General features: G+C 45.2%; 1 protein-coding gene across 1 annotated transcript in view; it reads right to left on the bottom strand.

The window, feature by feature from the left end:
- The window catches only part of TBC1D30 (TBC1 domain family member 30), a 76,818-nt gene that overhangs the window by 15,572 nt on the left and 38,239 nt on the right, over positions 1-23,007 (bottom strand). The window contains 4 exon segments of the mRNA XM_068170521.1: positions 4,861-5,029; positions 7,395-7,563; positions 15,041-15,226; positions 17,393-17,518. Of these exon segments, the coding sequence (XP_068026622.1) occupies positions 4,861-5,029; positions 7,395-7,563; positions 15,041-15,226; positions 17,393-17,518 (650 nt within the window).

Raw genomic sequence — 23,007 nt, 5'->3', positions numbered from 1 at the left:
CTAAATCAAAACACATGTTGTGGTTTTATTTTACGTTTATGTGTGATCAGAGACCTCCAAATCAAAACAGAACTTTCTGTCAACATAAAATATGGGCTTCCATCAGTCACCTTAACCCTCCAGCTTATTGCAAGACTCCTTACACTTCCACAATAGCAAAACTGTGCACATCACTGTGGAAATGCTGGTGCAGCAGAAGGATGTACTCAGCAACAGGATTCGTGCATGGCCAGACAAGTTACTCCTTTGTCCCCCTTCACTTCTAGAACATGAGAATCAATATATTCTGCCTCCTACTAGCACAAGGGAGCGCTCCCATCAGCTCAGAAAGGTTTCTTCTTTGCCTTATCAATTATTCTTCATTATGCAGCAAGTATCTGAACTGTCTTTTTGCCAGACAGGAACACATTCACTGGTGGAGTATATTATGTAATGGTAAATTTATATATGTCATTGTATTCAAAACAGCTGAGCTCACAATGCAGAATGAAGGATAATTCACTCATATCCTGCGTATTTCTGAATGCTATTTCTAAACTAGAGATGCAGATTTTGGGTTGGTTGGTTTTGGTGGTCGATTGTTTTGGTGGTGTGTGCTCACCAGAACAAGAGGACACAGTCTCAAGCTGCGCATGGGGAAGTTTAGGCTCAAGGAAAGGAGAAAGATCTTCACTGAGAGAGTTGTTAGCCATTAGAATGTGCTGCCCAGGGAGGTGGTGGAGTCACCATCCCTGGATGTGTTCAAGAGGGGACTGGACATGGGACTTGGTGCCATGGTTTAGTCATGAGGTCTGTGGTAACAGGTTGGACTTGATGATCTTTAATGTCTCTTCCAACCTTGGCGATTCTGTGATTCTGTGTGCTCTGCTGTTTGGTTTTGAGTTTGGTTTGGGGGAGGCTATTTTTAGGAGAGCAGACAGTTGGGTTGGCTTCCTGTTTGGATTTTTTTTCCCCCATGCTTTTCTTTCAATTTCTCAAAGCACAGAATCACCCAGCCAGAGTCAGCCAGAGGGAGAGAAACCCAAGTAATATGCTTTTGTGAGTTGCTGTTCTACATACGTTAGGGTCAGCCACAAAACAACCTTTCCCACCAAGTGAAACATTTGTTTTACTGCCGTGCCAAGCAAGTGCTCTGCTGACCACATGTTGTGGCACCCCCTGTAAAATACAACTGATTAAATGGTCAAAAAGTACACTGCCTTTTTTTCTTAAGGTTTAGAAGAGGAAGCTTCTCTTGATCTTTAGTATCTATAGGATACAGCCATTGACCTATGAAAGTCCTACTGAAATTTTAACATAGTTTAGCTAAAACCAAACAAAAGAAAAGATAAGAGAAACAATGTAGCTAATTAACACAAACTTATCATAGTATCAGTCAGGGTTGGAAGGGACCACAAGGATCATCTACTTGCAACCCCCCTGCCATGGGCCCAAGCCAACCTCATGAAGTTCAATAAGAGCAAGAGCAGGGTCCTGCAGCTGGGTCGAGGCAATCCCAGGCACAAATCCAGGCTGGGCAGTAACTGGCTGGAAAGCAGCCCTGAGGAGAGAGACTTGGGGGTCCTGGTGGACAAAAAGCTCAACATGAGCTCTCAGTGTGCACTTGCAGCCCGCAAAGCCAATCAGATCCTGGGCTGCATCAGGAGAAGTGTGGCCAGCAGGTCAAGGGAGGGGATTCTCCTCCTCTACTCAGCTCTGGTGAGACCCCACCTGGAGTACTGCCTCCAGTTCTGGAGCCCCTTTTACAAAAGGGATATGGAGGTGCTGGAAGGTGTCCAGAGAAGAGCTACGAGGATGATCAGAGGGCTGGAGCACCTCTCCTATGAGGACAGACTGAAGGAGTTGGGGCTGTTCAGTCTGGAGAAGAGAAGGCTCTGAGGTGACCTAATTGTGGCCTTCCAGTATCAGAAGGGGGCCTACAGGAAGGCTGGGGAGGGACTTCTCAGGTCTCCCCTGATACCTCCAGTCTGTCATGACCTGCACATACTCCTTTCTCTATTGCACCTATTTTTAACCTCCCTGTCCCTTCAGGCTCTCTCAAAACAGAAATATGACCAAACCACTCACATTTTAGGAGGAGTACTTCTCACCCCATTTTTGTGTCTAGAAAGAGCGTTTTGAGAAGCACAAAGATCACGAGACTATGATCACTCTTTTGGGTTCCATTTCTTTAAATCCCCCCTGTTCTATTTCTAGTGTAAAAGAAAAAAATAACAACATCAGAGCCTTCTCCAGGCAAAACCACACTGCCTGGCCTTTTACTTCCTCATCTCATTTGACATCATTAATCACAAGCTTACTGTTTTTTCAGTTCTTGTTCAGTATTAGTGACTTATCATCTGGCTCTCTGGTTATGGCAGCAGTGTCACATTCTGTTACTTGCCCATAAATCTGTCAGACCTTCTCCCCTTCCTAACAGCAGTTACAAGGTGTGCAGTGATCAACTTAGTCATTTAACATACTCTGGTAGACTTCCTCATTGTGCTTCTTCAATTTTTTCTAAAACACATTTCATCTTTGCTACTCCATCTGATTAGGAACCCATATTACACGAGAAATATGGACATGTTGGAACGCATCCAAAGTAGGGCCACGAGGATGATCAGATGCCTGGAGCTCCTCTCCTATGGAGACAGACTGAGAGAGTTGGGGCTATTCAGTCTGGAGAGGAGAAGGCTCTGAGGAGACCTTATTATGGCCTTCCACTATCTCAAGGGGGTGTACAGAAAAGCTGGTGAGGGACTTTTTAGGGTGTCAGGTAGTGATAGGAGCAAAACTAGAAGTGGGTAGATTCAGATTGGATGTTAGGAAGTTCTTCACCACAAGGGTGGTGAGACATTGGAACAGGTTGCCCAAGGAGGTGGTAAAAGCCCCATCCATGGAGGTTTTTAAGATCAAGCTGGATGGGGCACTGAGCAACCTTATCTAGTGTGAGGTGTCTTTGCCCATGGCAGGGGGGTTGGAACTAGATGATCCTTGAGGTGTCTTCCAACCCTGATGACTCTACGATCTTATGACTCAAGTTTCCCAGTAATACCTTCAAAGCAGTGACTTGCTTTTTCATCATGTCATGGGTTGGAACATTTATAACTATAGCTTTTAAGTGCACACTGCAATAAGACCTCAGCACTCTGGAAGTATGGTAGAAAGTAATAAAGCACAATGGGACTACGAATAGCTTAATACTAATGCAAATGACTCCTGCCAAGATTTGTTGAACTAATCAAGCTCTTAGGAAATTATTATTTGAATAGTTGTTCTTCAAATTAAAATTTAAATATACTAAACATAGTCTCTTACAATGCTAAAGGCCTGCACTGTTAATTTATTGAGAAAGATAAAAGGAAATTATACCTCATGGGTCTGACTCAGGAGAAAAAGGAAGGTGAGCATGGATAGGCACCACAAGAAAAAAACTGATGCAGCTGCTGGTTCCAGCTGAAAAACACTTCCAGCTGAACTAACATCGACCTGTCAGACCTCACACCTCCCTCCACAAAACTCCTTTCTGCACCAGCTCTGTACACTCTTTGGAATGCAAGTATTTGCTAGGACAACAGAGGAGTTCAGAAGAACTAACCCTCTCTGTGTTCTGTCCTATGTGGCAAGATTCCAAGGCCACAAAGGACAAAACCAGAAACTTGGTCAGAACGTGCTTAAAAGCACAGAATTTCAAAACAAATGCTTGCAGGCCTTAGCAGAAAACAACCATGTGACACTACAACATTCTCTTGCTAACACTGAACTCTCCTCTTGGGTATAGTCAATGAGCTCAAATCCATAACTCTCTTAAAGTGAAAATAAAGAAATTTAGAATAAACCTTTATTTAGAATAAACCAAACCAGGTTGGAAGAGACCTTCAAGATCATCGTGTCCAACCCATCAACCAATCCAACCCACCTAAACAACTAACCCATGGCACCAAGCACCCCAGCAAGTCTCCTCCTGAACATCTCCAATGATGGCGACTCCACCACCTCCCCAGGCAGCCCATTCCAATGGGCAATCACTCTTTCTGTATAGAACATCTTCCTAACCTCCAGCCTAAACCTCCCCTGGCGCAGCCTGAGACTGTGTCCTCTTGTTCTGGTCCTGGCTGCCTGGGAGAAGAGACCATCATCCGCCTGTCTACAACCTCCCTTCAGGTAGTTGTAGAGAGTGGTAAGGTCACCCCTGAGTCTCCTCTTCTCCAGGCTAAGCAGCCCCAGCTCCCTCAGCCTCGCCTCACAGAGCTTGTGTTCCAAACCCCTCACCAACTTCGTTGCCCTTCTCTGGACTCGTTCCAGCAACTCAACATCCTTCCTATAGTGAGAGGCCCAGAACTGGACACAGGACTCAAGGTGTGGCCTAACCAGTGCAGTGTACAGGGGCAGAATGACCTCCCTGCTCCTGCTGGCCACACTGTTCCTGATGCAGGCCAGGATGCCATTGGCCCTCTTGGCTGCCTGGGCACACTGCAACAGCCCTAGCTTCAGGTACACAGCTAAATTAGCTAGTCACTCCCAAGTCTCTCTGTATGTCTTTCCACAGACTATCTACCAGCTTCCCCAGAGGTCTATGTCCTTGAAAGTCAAAGCAAACTTTTAGCATAGTATGAAGACATCACACACAGACAACACAAACAACTGCATTTCCTGCAGCAAGGGTCAATTCATTATCATGCCCATTCTGACACGGTATCAGAAGCAAATATTTTTGGGGAAGCCACAGGGGCCCTTTGTGCAGCTGTTTCACAGCACAGTCATTCTCCTGAAAGATCACTTCTCTAGAACTGAGGTCATGCTCTTCAGAACAAAGCTGCACACATTGCCCATACTGAAAAGGAATTTTAAAAAGATCAGTTAAAAATGACCACTTACTCTCCTAACTTTGCCCAGATAGCCAAAGCTACTCTCAGTATAATTTCAGAGCCTTCGAAGAATACAGAATCCCAGATCTTCAGAACTGTATGGTTAGGCAGGCAAGTGGCAAAGAGGGTCAGGAACCACTGCATTGTGAAGACATTTGTAAGTGGGGGTTCGTAGCCTCCTGAAATGGAAAAAAAGGCAAAAACAAAACAAAAGCAATGACCACCAACAAATAATGCTAAAATGACTGCAATTTACTACAGCTTTATGAAATACCAAAATTCACGAGACATTCTAGTACCTACCTCCATTATTGGGTCAAAACCTAATTATTTAGAATAATAAACCAAACCAGGTTGGAAGAGACCTTCAAGATCATCACGTCCAACCCATCAACCAATCCAACCCACCGAAACAGCTAACCCATGGCACCAAGCACCCCAGCAAGTCTCCTCCTGAACACCTCTAATGACGGCGACTCCACCACCTCCCCAGGCAGTCCATTCCAATGGGAAATCACTCTTTCTGTATAGAACTTGTTTCTAACATCCAGCCTAAACCTCCCCTGGTGGAGCCTGAGACTGTGTCCTCTTGTTCTGGTACTGGCTGCCTGGGAGAAGAGACCATCATCCGCCTGTCTACAACCTCCCTTCAGGTAGTTGTAGAGAGTGATAAGGTCACCCCTGAGTCTCCTCTTCTCCAGGCTAAGCAGCCCCAGCTCCCTCAGTCTCTCCTCATAGGTCTTGTGTTCCAAACCCCTCCCCAACTTCGTTGCCCTTCTCTGGACTCGTTCCAGCAAGTCAACCTCCTTCCTAAACTGAGGGGCCCAGAACTGGACACAGGACTCGAGGTGCAGCCTAACCAGTGCAGTGTACAGGGGCAGAATGACCTCCCTGCTCCTGCTGGCCACACTGTTCTTGATGCAGGCCAGGATGCCATTGGCCCTCTTGGCTGCCTGGGCGTAGCTGTCCAAAGACAAGCTGAGAAAGAGAACAATGGAAAAATTATGCATTTAGTCACCTTTTCTTCTGCAGCACTGCAAAAACTTTTGGACTGTAAACTCTGGAAAACACCCAGAAGTGCTTCCTCCCCCCCTCCAGTTCTATCAGAAGGGCTGCTTTTCCTTCTCCAAAGCCATACAAAACAAAACAAAAACAAGCAAAATAACCCCCACTAAAGCCACTGCATTTCTTCAGAAACTAATGACATAAGAGGTCATTATCTATATGAAGGTAAAGGTGACTCTTTCTGTAATGTCTTATCTACTGCTTCAATATCTTAAAGATTTGATGGGGTGTTTGGTGCCATGGTTTAGTTGATTAGATAGTGTTGGATGATACGTTGGACTCGATGATCTCAAAGGTCTCTTCCAACCTGGTTTATTCTACTCTACTCTACTCTACTCTACTCTACTCTACTCTACTCTACTCTACTCTACTCTATTCTGTCTTGATGCAACTTAACAAAAGTGACTGTAACACAGTCAGGTTCTACTTCTGGTTTGTTCAGTTTCGATCAAGATTTAGTATGTCATCCTGAAAGTCTGAAGTTTTACTTCCTAGTTACACTCAGGGAATACTTTGTGCACATGAGTATCAACTGATGCACCGAAGGCCATGACCAAAGAGGCTGCTGCCTGTGAAAACACTTTCAAATTGCAAATGCTTCCTTGCTAGCCTTGCCTTTGGTTTTACACAATTTGGACAGGGTCACAGTTTATTTACATGGCACATGACAGCTGAATCTTTTCTAAGGTGGAACTCTGGGTGCACTTAGCTTCCAGACTGAAAAAGAACCCAAGCAACCAACAAGGAAAATCCACCATCCTCAAAACAAAGAGCTCTACCTCAGCTTATTAAAAAGAAAAAGGAATAAAAAAAAAAGGCTAGAGGGAATGCTATAGATCAGAAACAAATGACAGTGCAAAGCCAGTTTTCAGGTGGCAACTCAAGAAATACTTCCAAGTTTTGCCCCTGTGTATCGCTAAGCATCCAGGTAAAGAAAATCTAACCAGTCACTGTTGGCTCTCACATTTTAACTCATCCCAGAACAGCTATGTAAGCTAGAAACTACAAGGAACAATGGTAGGACAAATATCTTGAGCTAAGGCAACAAAGAGCCTTTTTTGAAGATTGTTGTACTACACTCTGTGTCACAGTGTTGTCACTCCAATACATTTGACATCCTCCTCAACACAATTCTGTTTGCAATTAGCAGTAGGACCAAACTATTTGCCCTTTATTTTTCCCTGAGGGTGCCACTTATTTATGCTATCCACTACATCATCTTTCTTCCTTAACAATTTAAAATATGTATTCTAAGCAAGAAACTCATAGAATCACTTAAAAGGCTGTATTTTTATACCAGTGGTCAGATGAAACAATAGTGGGCATGGCACTTCAGGATGTGCTTTAATGGCCATGGTGGTGCTAGGTCAATGGTTGGACCTGATGACCTTAGAGGGTTTTTTTTCCAACCAAAACAATTCCATGGAAAAATAAATCATTTTTAAATAGGAGTTTAATAGCATTTTCTGTAGAACCCACCTCCACTTTCTCTGTTAGCAGCTCTTTGCAGGGTGTCCAAGTGCTGGGACAGTTCTGGAAGCTTCATTCGTAAAAGATCTCGGAAAACAGCCATATCCACAGAGAGAGCCCGCAGATTATTTACAAAGTAGCTATCAGGAAGCACCTTATCAATTAGGTAAATCATGATCTGCAGGGAAAATGAAATATTATCATGTAGGATTTGCAGAGCCAGCTATTTTCTAGGAATAACAGGGGGAAAAAAAAGAATTGTTACATTCTCTACTCACTAGAGAAGGACTGGCAGCCAATGGCAACACATGCTTCTAGTATTCCATTTAGAAGAGGAGAAAACTTTACCATTTCAAGCATCCACAGGTACTCTAGGTACACCCAAACTGGAAGCGTAAGTCACAGCAAAGGCAACCTCTGGCACGTCTCACGCTCTATGTGTTTATCACAGTATCACCAAGGTTGGAAGAGACCTCAAAGATCATCAAGTCCAACCTGTTGCCACAGACCTCATGACTAGACCATGGCACCAAGTGCCACATCCAATCCCCTCTTGAACACCTCCAGGGATGGTGACTCCACCACCTCCCTGGGCAGCACATTCCAATGGTGAACAACTCTCTCAGTGAAGAACTTTCTCCTCACCTCGAGCCTAAACTTCCCCTGGTGCAGCTTGAGACTGTGTCCACTCGTTCTGGTGCTGGTTGCTAGAGAGAAGAGACCAACTCCCTCCTGGCTACAATCCCCCTTCAGGTAGTTGTAGACAGCAAAGAGGTCTCCCCTGAGCCTCCTCTTCTCCAGGCTAAACAATCCCAGCTCCCTCAGCCTCTCCTCATAGGGCTTGTGCTCAAGACCTCTCACCAGCCTTGTTGCCCTTCTCTGGACACGTGAGACTCTCCACACTCTTGCAAAGTCACTGTACCTTCTCTGATTCTCTAATGCTGCAACTAGAAGACTGAGTTTTCCAAATCATCTTTTTCAACCCCACCTCTAAAAATGTAGGTTATTGTTCTTCAAAAAAAACATTCTCCACACATTTCAGTGTGATGTGTTACCATGTGCTGCAGTTAATCTTGTCACTTTAAGAAGTGCTAAATTAAGCAGCAGGAGGCATTTTAAACAGACATCTGTTTCAAGTGAGATAGCTCAACTGTATGGGTGGTAAAGTATTATCTGGGTATTGTCAAACTTGAAAATCAACAAGTGCAACAAAGAAATCTACACATGTTCATATGTATATCATCAGCTCAACACAAGATGCTGACCTTCAGGATATTTTTCAGGCTCTAAGGCTACTCTATGAGCCATACCCACAGAGCCTGCAGGCAGTCATCCTGCCTACTTCAACTCTCCACTACTCCTTTGTTAAAATTTCAAGTGAGCATCCTCAAAATCTGTTTCATGCAGCCTCTAATGTTTGAGAGGAGCATGGCAACTTCACACACAAGGCCATCCTTTTTTCAATCCCCTCCTTTTCAGAAAGCATCCACAAAAATAGCTTGTCGGACACTGGACTTCAAAGAGCATCACCCTACACAGCCTTACAGCTTGCATTTCTCTCCCAGACTTCTCTTGTGACTTGTTCATAGGTCAAGGGAAATCAAGAGCTAATTGGTATAACCACAAAGAGAAGTCCTCCAGAGGCTAGGGAGTCCCAGGGGGGTGGGCAGTTAGTCCCAGGATGTTGTAATCTGTTATTCTATTCCATTGTCCTGTATATCTCTATTCAAGGGAGTGCACAGCGTGCTCACCTTATCTTATGGTTTGTGAGGGAGAGGCTTTCTCCTGGCCTTGGCTGCCAGGAAATTTCCAGCTATGCAATTGAACCTGTTGAAGCCTGCAGTAGGTCTGGGTCTAGTGGGGGAGGGCAGTTTGGCTGCTCCTGGGCCTGCTCAGACTGAATGGAGTGGTTTTTGGAAGGCTCTGGAAGGTTGTGCCTGGTAGCCCTGGTAGGCGAAGAACTGAGCCTAACTTGTGAATCTATTACTTTTACCTGAATACCTTTTGTATACATTTGCAAATAGAATTTCCATTTAAACTCCCAATCCAGTGTGGAGCATTTTTAAATCACCCCTTGGGAAAGTGGTAAAACACTTTTTCCTGTCCTTTTGCTCTGGGCAGCTCATGGCTCAGAACTAGAACGTGACTGCATACTACTTGTCCTTGCAAGCCTTATTCCAGAAGTAAGCCCTCTGTTTCGTATTTTAAAGCATGTAAACCACTACTAAAAGCAGGCAAATCAAGAGCTTTTACATATTTTAACCTTTTGGCTTTGTGAAGTTTCAAAGTTTGAAAGGAAATAGGTGGCAAAGCCATGGCACACAGGTAAGCTGGAGTCTCGTTTTAACTCAGATGCACTCCCAAAACTTTGTGAAATATCAGGAACACCTCATTGTCTTTTAAAGATATACGTTAATCTGTTCAGATAGATTTCAACCAATAGAAGTTGTTTGACTTTGTAATATCTCCCTACAATAACATCTAGGAAAATATGTCTGGGTTTGGGTATTTTTTAGGTTTTGGTGTCTACGAGGCTTTAATGCATACTGCAGAGGGACCTCGACCGACTGGACAGATGGGCAGAAGCCAATGGGATGGCATTTAACAAGTCCAAGTGCCAAGTGCTGCACTTTGGCTACGGCAATCCCATGCAGTGCTACAGGCTGGGGTCAGAGTGGCTGGAGAGCTCCCATACAGAGAGGAACCTGGGGGTACTGATTGACAGCTGCCTAAACATGAGCCAGCAGTGTGCCCAGGTGGCCAAGAAGGCCAATGGCATCCTGGCCTGCATTAGGAATAGTGTGGCCAGGAGCAGGGAAGTTACTGTGCCCCTGTACTCTGCTTTGGTTACTCTGCATTGGTTACTGCATTGAGTCCTGTGTCCAGTCCTGGGCCCCTCAGTTTAAGAAGGACATCGAAACACTTGAACGTGTCCAGAGAAGGGCAACAAGGCTGGGGAGAGGCCTTGAGCACAGCCCTGTGAGGAGAGGCTGAGGGAGCTGGGATTGTTTAGCCTGGAGAAGAGGAGGCTCAGGGGTGACCTCATTGCCCTCTACAACTATCTGAAAGGTGGTTGTAGCCGGGAAGGGGTTGGTCTCTTCTCCCAGGCAACCAGCACCAGAACAAGGGGACACAGTCTCAAGCTGCACCAGGGGAGGTTTAGACCCAAGGTGAGGAGAAAGTTCTTCACCGAGTGAGTCGTTCGTCATTGGAATGTGCTGCCCAGGGAGGTGGCGGAGTCACCGTCCCTGGAGGTATTCAAGAAGAGATTGGACGTGGCCCTTGGTGCCATGGTCTAGTCATGAGGTCTGTGGTGATAGGTTGGACTCGATGATCCTCGAGGTCTCTTCCAACCTTAGTTATACTGTCATAGTGTGATACTTTGATAGCTTCTGCACATGCCAGCTGCGACTTTCTTGCTCTCCATAATTTCAGGAGGATAACTTTGAGGTGTCACCAGAGATTTAACTTAAACATGCTCACCTTAACTAGTGAAGATTCAAGAATCCCTGGATGCTTATTCACTGAAACTACTATGTTAGGCTGTCTGCCGTTAAAGCCCCACAGTGTCAGACACACAAATGTTAATTCATAACACCCTTCCCATACAGGTGACCTGACTGGTGAGCCCCAAGAATCCCTTTGCTGCCTTAAGTTCTAAACTCTGCGATAATCCAAACATCAGTTTCCCTATTGTTCCAACCCCAGGGGCAGCTTTGCAGATAACAGCTTCTGCAGCTGTTCTGAAGTCACACATCACTTGATTTAGACAGCACACAGTGACTACAACAACAAAACATCCAAACGCTCTCAATTCCTTACCCCTCTCTATTTCCTTTTCTTTTCTCTCTCTCTTCCAGGGAAATTCCAACCCTGCAAAACTCATGCACTAAGCTTGGAAAAGAAATTACTTTATTTTCCCTTCTTAATTTTGCCATTTTGGTACCAGCAGCTCTCACTGCTTAGCCTCCCTGGAGCAGTTTGGTGCCGCTCCATTGTCTCCTGGGCACAAAGAACCTGCCATTGTTCACAGTAAAGGACAATCCAATAACATAAGCACGCACGCAGCTCTTATTGTTGATTTGGACTTAATAAACTTTGAGCAATCATAGCTCCTATATTATAAAAATCTGTTTTAAGGGCTTCTGGGCAGTACAAAAATCACAAAAGAATGTGACAGGTTAAAAATACTGAGGAAATTTTTAGCAAGAATTACTCAAAGGGAATTTTACTCTCTGATATGAGGTGGTTTCTTTTGTGGTATTTTCTCCCTTCTTTGAACACCAGACAGCTGGACTCTACTACCACAAGCTTTATCTTTTAGGAGCTGAGTGATTTTAAATATTACTATGTTTACTATGTTTAAATATTACTATGTTTAAATCACTCTCTAAGACAAAACAAGTAGGCTGGTGCCTCAAGGGTCATAGCCATCTTTCACTAACTTGGCTTCAACTCACACATGAGCAAATTCACTCAAGGAGATTTGCACATGATCTTGGCAAAGCTTAAACCATAGTTTCATAGTATCATAGTATCATTCAGGGTTGGAAGGGACCACAAGGATCATCTAGTTTCATAGTTTCATAGTTTCATAGTTTCATTCAGGGTTGGAAGGGACCACAAGGATCATCTAGTTCCAACCCCCCTGCCATGGGCAGGGACACCCCACACTAGATCAGGCTGGACAGAGCCTCATCCAGCCTGCTCTTAAACACCCCCAGGGACGGGGCCTCGACCACCTCCCTGGACAACCCATTCCAGGGTTTCACCACTCTCATGGTGAAGAACCTCCTCCTCACATCCAGCCTGAATCTCCCCACCTCCAGCTTCATTCCATTCCCCCTAGTCCTATCACTACCTGATATCCTGAGAAGTCCTTCCCCTGCCTTCCTGTAGGCCCCCTTCAGATACTGGAAGGCGACAATTAGGTCACCTCGGAGCCTTCTCTTCTGCAGACTGTACAGCCCCAACTCCTTCAGTCTGTCCTCATAGGAGAGGTGCTCCAGCCCTCTGATCATCCTCGTGGCCCTTCTCTGGACACGTTCCAGCACCTCCACATCCCTCTTGTAATAGGGGCTCCAGAACTGGACACAGTATTCCAGGTGGGGTCTCACCAGAGCTGAGTAGAGGGGGAGGATCACCTCCCTCGACCTGCTAGCCACACTTCTCCTGATGCAGCCCAGGATCTGATTGGCTTTGCGGGCTGCAAGTGCACACTGAGAGCTCATGTTGAGCTTTTTGTCCACCAGCACCCCCAAGTCTCTCTCCTCAGGGCTATCCTCCAGCCAGTCACTGCCCAGCCTGTATTTGTGCCTGGGATTGCCTCGACCCAGATGCAGGACCCTGCACTTGCTCTTATTGAACTTCATGAGGTTGGCCTGTGCCCACCTCTCCAGCCTGTCAAGGTCCCTCTGGATGGCCTCCCTTCCCTCCAGCGTGTCTGCTGCACCACACAGCTTGGTGTCATCAGCAAACTTGCTGAGGGTGCACTCAATGCCACTGTCCATGTCCCCCACAAAGATGTTGAATAAGATAGGTCCCAGGACTGATCCCTGAGGGACTCCACTTGTCACTGGCCTCCACTGGGACATGGAGCCATTGACAGCCACTCTTTGGGTGCGGCCATCAAGCCAGTTCCTTATCCATCTAGTGGTCCACCAATCAAACCCATGTGTCACCAGTTTGGAGACCAGGATGTGGTGCGGGACAGTGTCGAAGGCTTTGCTCAGGTCCAGGTAAATGACATCAGTTGCTCGCCCCTCATCTATCAGCCTGGCCAGAGCCTCGTCCAGCCTGCTCTTAAACACCTCCAGGGATGGGGCCTCAACCACCTCCCTGGACAACCCATTCCAGGGCTTCACCACTCTCATGGGGAAGAACCTCCTCCTCATATCCAGCCTGAATCTCCCCACCTCCAGCTTCATTCCATTCCCCCAAGTCCTATCACTACCTGAGATCCTGAGAATAGAATAGAATAGAATAGAATAGAATAGAATAGAATAGAATAGAATAGAATAGAATAGAATAGAATAGAATAGAATAGAATAGAATAGAATAGACCAGGTTGGAAGAGACCTTCAAGATCATCACGTCCAACCTATCACCCAACACCACCCAATCAACTAACCCATGTAACCAAGCACCCTGTCAAGTCTCCTCCTGAACACCTCCAGTGACAGCGACTCCACCACCTCCCCAGGCAGCCCATTCCAATGGGCAATCACTCTCTCTGTGTAAAACTTCCTCCTGACCTCCAGCCTGAACTTCCCCTGGTGCAGCCTGAGACTGTGTCCTCTTGTTCTGGTGCTGGCTGCCTGGGAGAAGAGACCAACCTCTGCCTGTTTACAACCCCCCTTCAGGTAGTTGTAGAGAGTAATAAGGTCACTCCTGAGTCTCCTCCTCTCCAGAAGTCCCTTCTCCAGCCCTCCTGTAGGCCCCCTTCAGATACTGGAAGGCCACAATTAGGTCACCTCAGAGCCTTCTCTTCTCCAGGCTGAACAGCCCCAACTCCTTCAGTCTGTCCTCACAGGAGAGGTGCTCCAGCCCTCTGATCATCCTCCTGGCCCTTCTCTGGACACCTTCCAGCACCTCCAGATCCCTCTTGTAATAGGGGCTCCAGAACTGGAAGCAGTACTCCAGGTGGGGTCTCACCAGGACTGAGTAGAGGGGGAAGATCACCTCCCTTGACCTGCTGGCCACACTTCTCCTGATGAAGCCCAGGATCTGATTGGCTTTGCAGGCTGCAAGTGCACATCGAGAGCTCATGTTGAGCTTTTTGTCCACCAGCACCCCCAAGTCTCCTCCTCAGGGCTACTTTCCAGCCAGTCACTGCCCAGCCTGGATTTGTGCCTGGGATTGCCTCCACCCAGATGCAGGACCCTGCACTTGCTCTTATTGAACCTCATGAGGTTGGCTTGTACCCACCTCTCCAGCCTGTCCAGGTCCCTCTGGATGGCCTCCCTTCCCTCCAGCGTGTCTGCTGCACCACACAGCTTGGTGTCATCAGCAAACTTGCTGAGGGTGCACTCAATGCCACTGTCCATGGCACCCACAAAGATGTTGAACAAGACAGGTCCCAGGACTGAACCCTGCAGTAAACTGTATTTCCATTTTCTGGCATATTATAAATTTCATGAAGCTTTTTCTTCAGTTAAATAGGAAACACAAAAAAACCTCAACCAAACAAAAGTAGCTTCAGAAAGTAGCTTCAAAATTATTTACTTTAAAATATTTATTTAGTGCTTTCCCAGTATTTGCTTTAAAAGAGCAGCATATTTATTAACTGCCTTGCATGCTGCTGCCATGCAAGAGGCTGATAACCTGAAATGTTCAGCTACCTATAGTGTTTGGGAGCAGATTTGGGAGTGTAGATAAGATATCCCAAAGTCAGTAACAGTTTTCCCATTTATTTTTGTTATGGCCAAGCCCTCACTGGCTGCTCTTTGAATAAAAACATGGTAATAGTGATAACATTAAAACTATTCATTTTCCCAGACAGGCTAACAAACAACCTGTAGATATAAATTGGTTGAACACCTTTGAGTCCTGCTCTTTCAGGCTGTCTGTACATTTGACGTGCTCATCTATTCTGAAGCTCACTAATTAAAAGCAATCTTCAACACTGGGGGGAAAAAAATGAAATCATTACTCACTTTCAAGGCATCCCCTTCATTGCCCTCCATTACTTCCAGAATAAGGGCAGCTAGTATGTTAAATCCTTGACAATAGCCAACAGATTTATTCCACCTGGCATAAGCCAGCAAAACACGTTTTAGTACCACTCGATCTTGCTCTGCCTCTTGACCACAGTAAGAGCTGCAACCAGTTCGGTGGAGGTCCTTTAAAGAGCGGGGGAAAAAAGACAGGAACATACAGGAAAGATGTGCATTTTCAGACTCATAGAATTGTTTCAGTTGGAAAAAACCTCTAAGATCATCGAGTCCAGCTTTCAACCTAAGACAACCATGGCCGCTAAACTATGTCCCAAAGTGCCATGTCCACAAATTTCTTGGATACCTCCAAGGATGGCAACTCCACCACCTCCTACTTAGAATCAGAATTGTGAGGGTTGGAAGGGACTTCAAGGATCATCTAATTTCAACCCCCCTGCCATGGGAAGGGACACCCCACACTAGATCAGGTTGCTCAGAGCCACATCCAGCCTGGCCTTAAAAACATCCAGGGATGTGGCTTCTACCACCTCCCTGGGCAACCTGTTCCAGTGTCTCACCACCCTCATGGTGGAGAACTTCTTCCTAACATCCAATCTCAATCTACCCACTCCTAGTTTTGCTCCATTCCCCCTAGTCCTATCACTACCCAACATCTAAAAAGTCCCTCACCAGCTTTCTTGTAGGTCCCCTTCAGATACTGACAGGCCACAATAAGGCGTCTTCAGAGCTTGCTGTGGAACTCTGTGCTACAAGCAGCTGGGAAATAAAGGAGTATTTCTCTTCTGGTACTACAGGTAACTGGGAAGTACAGGGATAGTTTTGCCCTGGTGCTACAGTCTGCTGGGAAGTACAGGGTAGTTCTGCCTTCCCGTCTGCCTCAGTCTCTGCCCCTAGATTTCCTCCTGTTTGGTTATTTTCCAGCACAATGCAGTTAAGACTTATTTAATTCCCCAACTGGTTTGTTCTCCTTTTAATCTTTTAATTTCCTTTACATCTCTCTTTATCTCCCTGTTCCCTCTGAGCTATTGTACTGCTGAACTTTAATAAAGCAATGCTGGATTGTAGTCTAGACAGTTATATTCAGATTAGGAATACCCAGTCAAAATTCTTGCTAGCAAGTGATAGGTTGCTTAACCCCAAAATTGAGATCATCTTTAATACCTCTAAAAGCACACATCTGAACTCTGGTTCTACCCAATCTCCTGCATAATGGAATGGGTTGGACTGGTTACCTCTTTCTTTTCCTCCCCTCTTCAGCTCTTCTGCCTGCCCCAGTTTTCCTTGCACTCCCACCCTATCAATACATATTCCCACAGCCAATGACAATGGTTCTTTTTCAATCAGTAAACCTTTTGCTTACTGAAATTGGTTCAGCAAGCTCTTAATTAAACAAGTGACCTAAAACATGCTCATATGAAGTTGTCACAAAAGACATTAATAGACATCTAGGTTTCAAAGAGGTGAGACATAACAGCTGCTTAACTCAACAAAAAAGAGCAACTGCTTTTGTCAAAGTCTAAAATAACTACCAGGCAACTAAGTTTTCAAACCATAAAACCCCCAGAAACAGTGTCCTTGAGATTTAAAGAAAGTGGAAGTGAAAGGCAAAACATGTACTAGAGTGTCCAGCTGGATGTGATGGTCTTAAAAGGTCTCTTCCAACCAAAACAATTCTATGATTCTATGTTTAACATTTCATAAGCAGTATCTATAAGCTTAAATTACCAACAAGAGATGACAATGGTAATAGGCAGGAACAAAAAGTATTTTGCTCCTCACACTCTAAGGTGACTGCAGAACAGAATCGCTCCTAAATAAATTCCTTCTGAATAAGTAAGCAGACTTAAAGTCACCACAACAATATAAATCTATCAAGCTCTTCCCTAAAACCCCCTACTGCTTTAAATACTCAATGTTAGTTAATTAAGAAATATACACAGACAAAGGTGTTTTGCTTCTGTAAAATGCTCAATTTCTATATTATCAAACAAGCATTTGCATTTAGTTATAGAGAAGAGTAAAAAGCAGTAATAATGTTCCTCTGCTTTCATTAAACTCCAGTATTTATTTTAAAATAAAGAAGTACAAACTGAGAAGGAGACAAAAACACAAGAATGACAATAACAATTTTTTTCCAGCTAACACTAACCAGACCAGTGCAGAAAGATCAAAGAAGCTGAGAAAATTGATTTCAGTGGGTCAGCAAAACTTAAGGTGGTTGTTTTTTTGGCCAAAGCATTTGCAGAGAACAAAACAAATCCCATTTCCATTAAATAAATAAATAAATAAAAATCAACTTTTCATTAAAAAAAACTAAAATTAGCTGGCTACCTTTACAATCTGGATTCCCATGGAGTCATCATCAGGATTACTTCTTTCATTGAATGTGAAACGCATGGTTTTATCCCAGTCAATGGCTATACTGTGTAAGTACTGATCAGCTAGGGTCAGCCAAACCTAGAAACACACAAAGCAAGTCAACAACATTAATTATTTCTCAGATAAAATATTAACACTCCCAATGATCAGAGGGCTGGAGCACCTCTCCTACGAGGACAGGCTGAAGGAGTTGGGGCTGTCCAGTCTGGAGAAGAGAAGGCCCCCAGGTGAACTAATTGTGGCCTTCCAGTATCTGAAGGGGGCCTACAGGAAGGCTGGGGAGGGACTGCTCAGGATCTCAGGTAGTGATAGGACTAGGGGGAATGGAATGAAGCTGGAGCTGGGGAGATTCAGGCTGGAGGTGAGGAGGAGGTTCTTCACCATGAGAGTGGTGAAGCCCTGGGTTGTCCAGGGAGGTGGTTGAGGCCCCGTCCCTGGAGGTGTTTAAGCCCAGGCTGGCTGAGGCTCTGGCCAGCCTGATCTAGTGTGGGGTGTCCCTGCCCATGGCAGGGGGGTTGGAACTAGATGATTCTTGTGGTCCCTTCCAACCCTGAATGATACTATGAATGTACATAGTATTAGATGAACCTCCTCAGCTTTACCTGTATGTGATCTGCTGTTAAGACTTGAAAGATGCCATAGAGGACTATAGCTAAAACAACTTTTGTGCAATTGAAGTAATACCTTGCTCTCAAAACCAGAAAGTAAGGGAACAGCACTTAGTGTCCAGATTGGTGAACTACTTACAGAGATGCAAGTCCACTGTCAGGCACTGAATCCACAGGGCCCTCCAAGATGGAAGTATACTCTCCCACATGGTGCCTCCTTGTCAGTTTTGGCTGCCTAACCTCATAACCAACAAAGAGTTTTATAAAAAGGTAACACTGCTGCAGGCTTTCCTCAAACTCATGGATTCATCTCCTGGAGACTCCACAAAAGAAGTCTAGTGGTGTTTCTCTTAACCAGAGATCTCTTTTGATAACCTTGCAGAAGAAACAGCTTCCAGTATCAACCATTTTGGGAGCCTCCAGTGCTCAATATTTTGTCCAGTTCTGTTTAATATCTTTATCAATTATTTGGATGAAGGCATCATCCACATCATTCTGTGATCAAGGGGACCATCAGCAAGTTGGCAGATAATACTAAATTGAGGAGTGTTGATCTGCTCAAGGGTAGGAAGTCTCTACAGAGTGATTTGGACATCTTAAATCAGTGAGATCAACAGAATGAGGTTTAACAAGAGCAAGTGCCAGGTCCTGCACTTCAATCACAACAACTCCAAGCAATGCTACAGGCTTGGGGAGAGTGGCTGGAAAGCAGTGTGGTGGAAAAGGATCTGGGGGTGCTGCTGGTGAATGACCAGCTGAACATGAGCCAGTAGTGTGCCCAAGTGACCAAGAAGGCCAATGGCATCCTGGTCTGTAACCAAACCAGGGCATCCAGCAGGAGTAGGGAAGTGATGGTACCCCTGTACTCAGCCTTGGTGAGGCCACAGCTTGAGTGCTGTGTTCAGTTCTGGGCACCACAGAGTAGGAAAAGACATTGAAGTCCTGGAATGTGTTCAGAGAAGAGCAACAAGGCTAGTGAGGGGTTTGGAGGGCATGGCATATGAGGAGGGGCTGAGGAAGGTGGGGTTGTTTAGGCTGGAGAAGGCCAAGGGGAGATCTTACTGCTCTCTACAAGTACCTGAAAGCAGGCTGCAGTGAGGCTGGTGTTGGTCTCCTCTCCCAAGTAACTAGTAGTACAATGAGAGGAAATGGGTTTATGTTGCACCAGGAGAGGTTTAAATTGGACATCAGAAAAAACTTCTTTACTGAGAGAGGGGTGAAGTATTGGAACAGGGTGCCCAAGGAGGTGGTGGAGTCACCATCCCCAGAGGTGTTAAAGAAGCATCTGGACGTGGTGCTTCAGGATATGGTTTAGTGGTCATGGTAGTCGGATTATGGTTGGACTTAATGATTCTATGATCTGAAAGTATCACTTGGATCTTACAAGAAGGCTCTTTGCTACAGGGAGCTGTGAAAACAAACATGTTGATTATTTTCAAAGCCTAATAATGACCAGAAGAGGTTTGTGCACTGTGTATCTAAGACAAAGGCTGGACCTCTTTTAAACATTTACAGAGTTCCTGAAGCACAAAAGATCTGTGACAGATCCCAGAAGGACAACAGGCAACAATAAAGGATGTTTCTCTACAGGAAACTGAAAGAAATCATGCCAGCAAACTGGATGAGCTTTATGTCACCCGTTAACTCACTCATGTGAGAAAAGCAATTCAGACACTTCCCACAGATTCAAACACTTAAATAGTTGTATGATGAGGGAATTTATAGACAGCTTCCAGAATCACATGTTTTCTGCATTTAAATGTCCCTGACCACACTTCTGCAATGCCACCCATGCGAAGGAATGCCACTGTTCTGCCTCCCAGCAGCCTTCAGCACTGCTGAAATGCTGCTGCTGCTGTTTGACTGGATTCTTCATCTCTGCCAGCCCCAGAAAACAAATGCCACATGTCACAGCAATAATGTAGATGTCAGTCTGCTCCTTCAGCTGCTAGCAAAGGAGGCAATCAGCATGCTGCTAACACAAAATGTTTCCTTTATTTTAGCATCAACCTTAATATTACTGGGAAAACAGGGAATGGCAGTGAGGCCCCACCTGGAATACTGCATCCAGTTCTGGGCTCCCAGGTTCAAGAGGGACAGGGATCTGCTTGAGAGAGTCCAACAGAGGGCTACAAGGATGATTAAGGGACCAGAGCACTGCCTTGTGAGGAGAGGCTGAGAAACCTGGGGCTTTTTAGTCTGGAGAGGAGAAGACTGAGAGAGGATCAAATAAATGTATATAAATAGATGAAGGCTGGGTGTCAGGAAGGAAGGGACAGCCTCTGCTCATTTGTGCCCTGTGACAGGACAAGGGGCAATGGATGGAAATTACAGCACAGGAAGTTCCACCTCCACATGAGGAAGAACTTTGTTACTGTAAAGGTCACAGAGCACTGGAACAGGCTGCCCAGAGAGGATGTGGAGTCTCCTTCTCTGGAGACATTCAAGACCTGTCTGGATGTGTTCCTGTGTGACCTGCACTAGATTCTATGATCCTGCTCTGGCAGAGGGGTTGGACTCAAATACCTCCACAGGTCCTTTCCAACCACTAACATCCTGTGATCCTGTGACACCCCTTCTCTTAATGCTTCTTCTTTGGTTAGCATCCTGTGGTCATGTATGATTAAACAAAGAGATGAGCACAATGGAAACACAGAAATCTGAGTTGTATGAAGTGGCAGAGTGTACCCTCAGCAAGTCTGCTGATGGCCCATAACTGGAAGGACTGGATAAAGCCAAGGGCACTTTGACAGGATGGAGGAATGGCCTGACAAGAATCTCATGAAGTTCAACAATGAGAAATGCAAAGTCCTGCGCCTGGGGATGAAAAACCCCAGGCACCCATATGTGCTGGAGGCCAACCAATTGGAAAGCAGCTTTGCAGAGTGGGAACTGGGGATCCTGGTGGACACCAAATTGATGAAGAGGCAGTAACATGTCCTTGTGGCAAAGAAGGAAAACAGCCTCCTGCATTGAATCAATCAGAGCATTGTCAGGCAGTCAAGAGAAGTGATCCTTCCCCTCTGCTCAGCCCTGCTGAAACACATCCAGAGTGCTGGGTCCAGTCCTTGGCTTCCCAGTATAAGACAGACAGTTACTGGAGAGTCCAGCAAGAGGGCACTAAAAGGATTAAGGGACTACAGCCTTTCTCCTTTAAGGAAAGGCTGGGAGAGCTGGGACCATTCATCCTGAAGAAGACTCATGGAAGACCTTACCAATTTAGATAAATACCTGAGTGGAGGATACAAAGAGGATGAAACCAGGCTCTTCTCAGAGGTGCACACAAACTGAAACACAGGAGGTTCTGTCCAACCAACTTTTTTTATTGTGAGGGTGACACTACACTGACACATTGCCCAGAACTGTTGTGGAGCCTCCTTCATTGGAGATACTCAAAATCCATCTTGGCAACCAGCAGCAGGTGTCCTTACTTGGACCAGGTGTTTGTTCCAATCTCAGCCATTCTGGGATTCTATAACCTCAGGTTACCACAGAAAAATGTCTGAGAGACTTAATCAAGTATGAGAAAAAAACATTTCAGGAAAGAAAAAGGGCTCATAAACAGATATCACGGTAGAGTTGTAGATTAAACATACAGCCACAGTGGTCTGAGGCAAAAAATGCCACTTTAAGCCTTTGTTTCCTTCTCTTCAGTTGTAAAGAAGAACAACTCAGTTTGGAAAGACAGCAAAATGGAAACAGGAAAAGGAAATTAATCTGATGCATCAAAAATATATGGAACTGCATGGAGCTTACAAAGCTGCAAAAATAAACCTGCATTTTTGAAGCTGAGATTGTGTGACTCAGTTTTATGGAACAAATGAATAGACATGCCCTTTTTTAGGCTGGAGAACTTCAAATGTTGAAGAAAGCAATAAACTAAGTTTAGCAAATTCCCCCTGGACCCTTTCCTACAGCAGTAACTCACTGCAATCTCCCATTCATGGCACACTCTACCATTCTACATCACTCCCAACTCTGAACTTCTGTAATTTAGACAATCTGCCTTTAACCCATCAAACGTTTCTGGAAGTGTTCTTGTCAGCACTAGCATCTGTCAACTTCATCTTCATAAATATGACAACCTACACTGAAGATCCTTTCAGCTGATCTTCAGCTGTGGGGGACACGGGTGGGAGCAGCTTCACCAATGCAGCTCCTTGAGACTGACAGCATGAAGCAATAATGTCTGCACCAAAGCAAGTTACCAAAGCCTCAAGCAGAAAGAGCCCAACTACTGAAAATACCATCTTTACCTGTTCTTAGTCTCTCCAACTGACCTTTGAGGTTATAACTAAAGAATGTAAACTGGGAAAAATCTCCACTACAACTCCAACTTAAAACATCCAAATGTTTGTATAAAACCAACTGATAACATTAACATCATTCTCCTCTGCTGAGAAACCCACAGACAGCATGCCCCACAAAGCATACTGTCTATGTTTAAGGAGCAAGACAGAGCTCTCTTTAACCTTTCTCAAAGTTATAGAATAGAATAGAATAGAATAGAATAGAATAGAATAGAATAGAATAGAATAGAATAGAATAGAATAGAATAGACCAGATTGGAAGAGACCTTCAAGGTCATCGCGTCCAACCCATCATCCAACACCACCTAATCAACTAACCCATGGCACCAAGCACCCTGTCAAGTCTCCTCCTGAACACCTCCAGTGATGGTGACTCCACCACCTCCCCAGGCAGCCCATTCCAATGGGCAATCACTCTCTCTGTGTAAAACTTCCTCCTGACCTCCAGCCTGAACCTCCCCTGGCGCAGCCTGAGACTGTGTCCTTTTGTTCTGGTGCTGGCTGCCTGGGAGAAGAGACCAACCTCTGCCTGTCTACAACCCCCCTTCAGGTAGTTGTAGAGAGCAATAAGGTCACCCCTGAGTCTCCTCTTCCAGATTGGAAAGACTGAAGTGCTCTTTTCTTCCCCCATGCCTCCTTACATTAGGCC

Source organism: Melanerpes formicivorus, unplaced genomic scaffold, assembly GCF_026170545.1.
Source record: "Melanerpes formicivorus ecotype bairdi unplaced genomic scaffold, bMelFor1.0.p_v2 SCAF_3, whole genome shotgun sequence".
NCBI classification, from domain to species: domain Eukaryota; kingdom Metazoa; phylum Chordata; class Aves; order Piciformes; family Picidae; genus Melanerpes; species Melanerpes formicivorus.
This window is presented reverse-complemented; position numbering and strand designations above follow the sequence as displayed.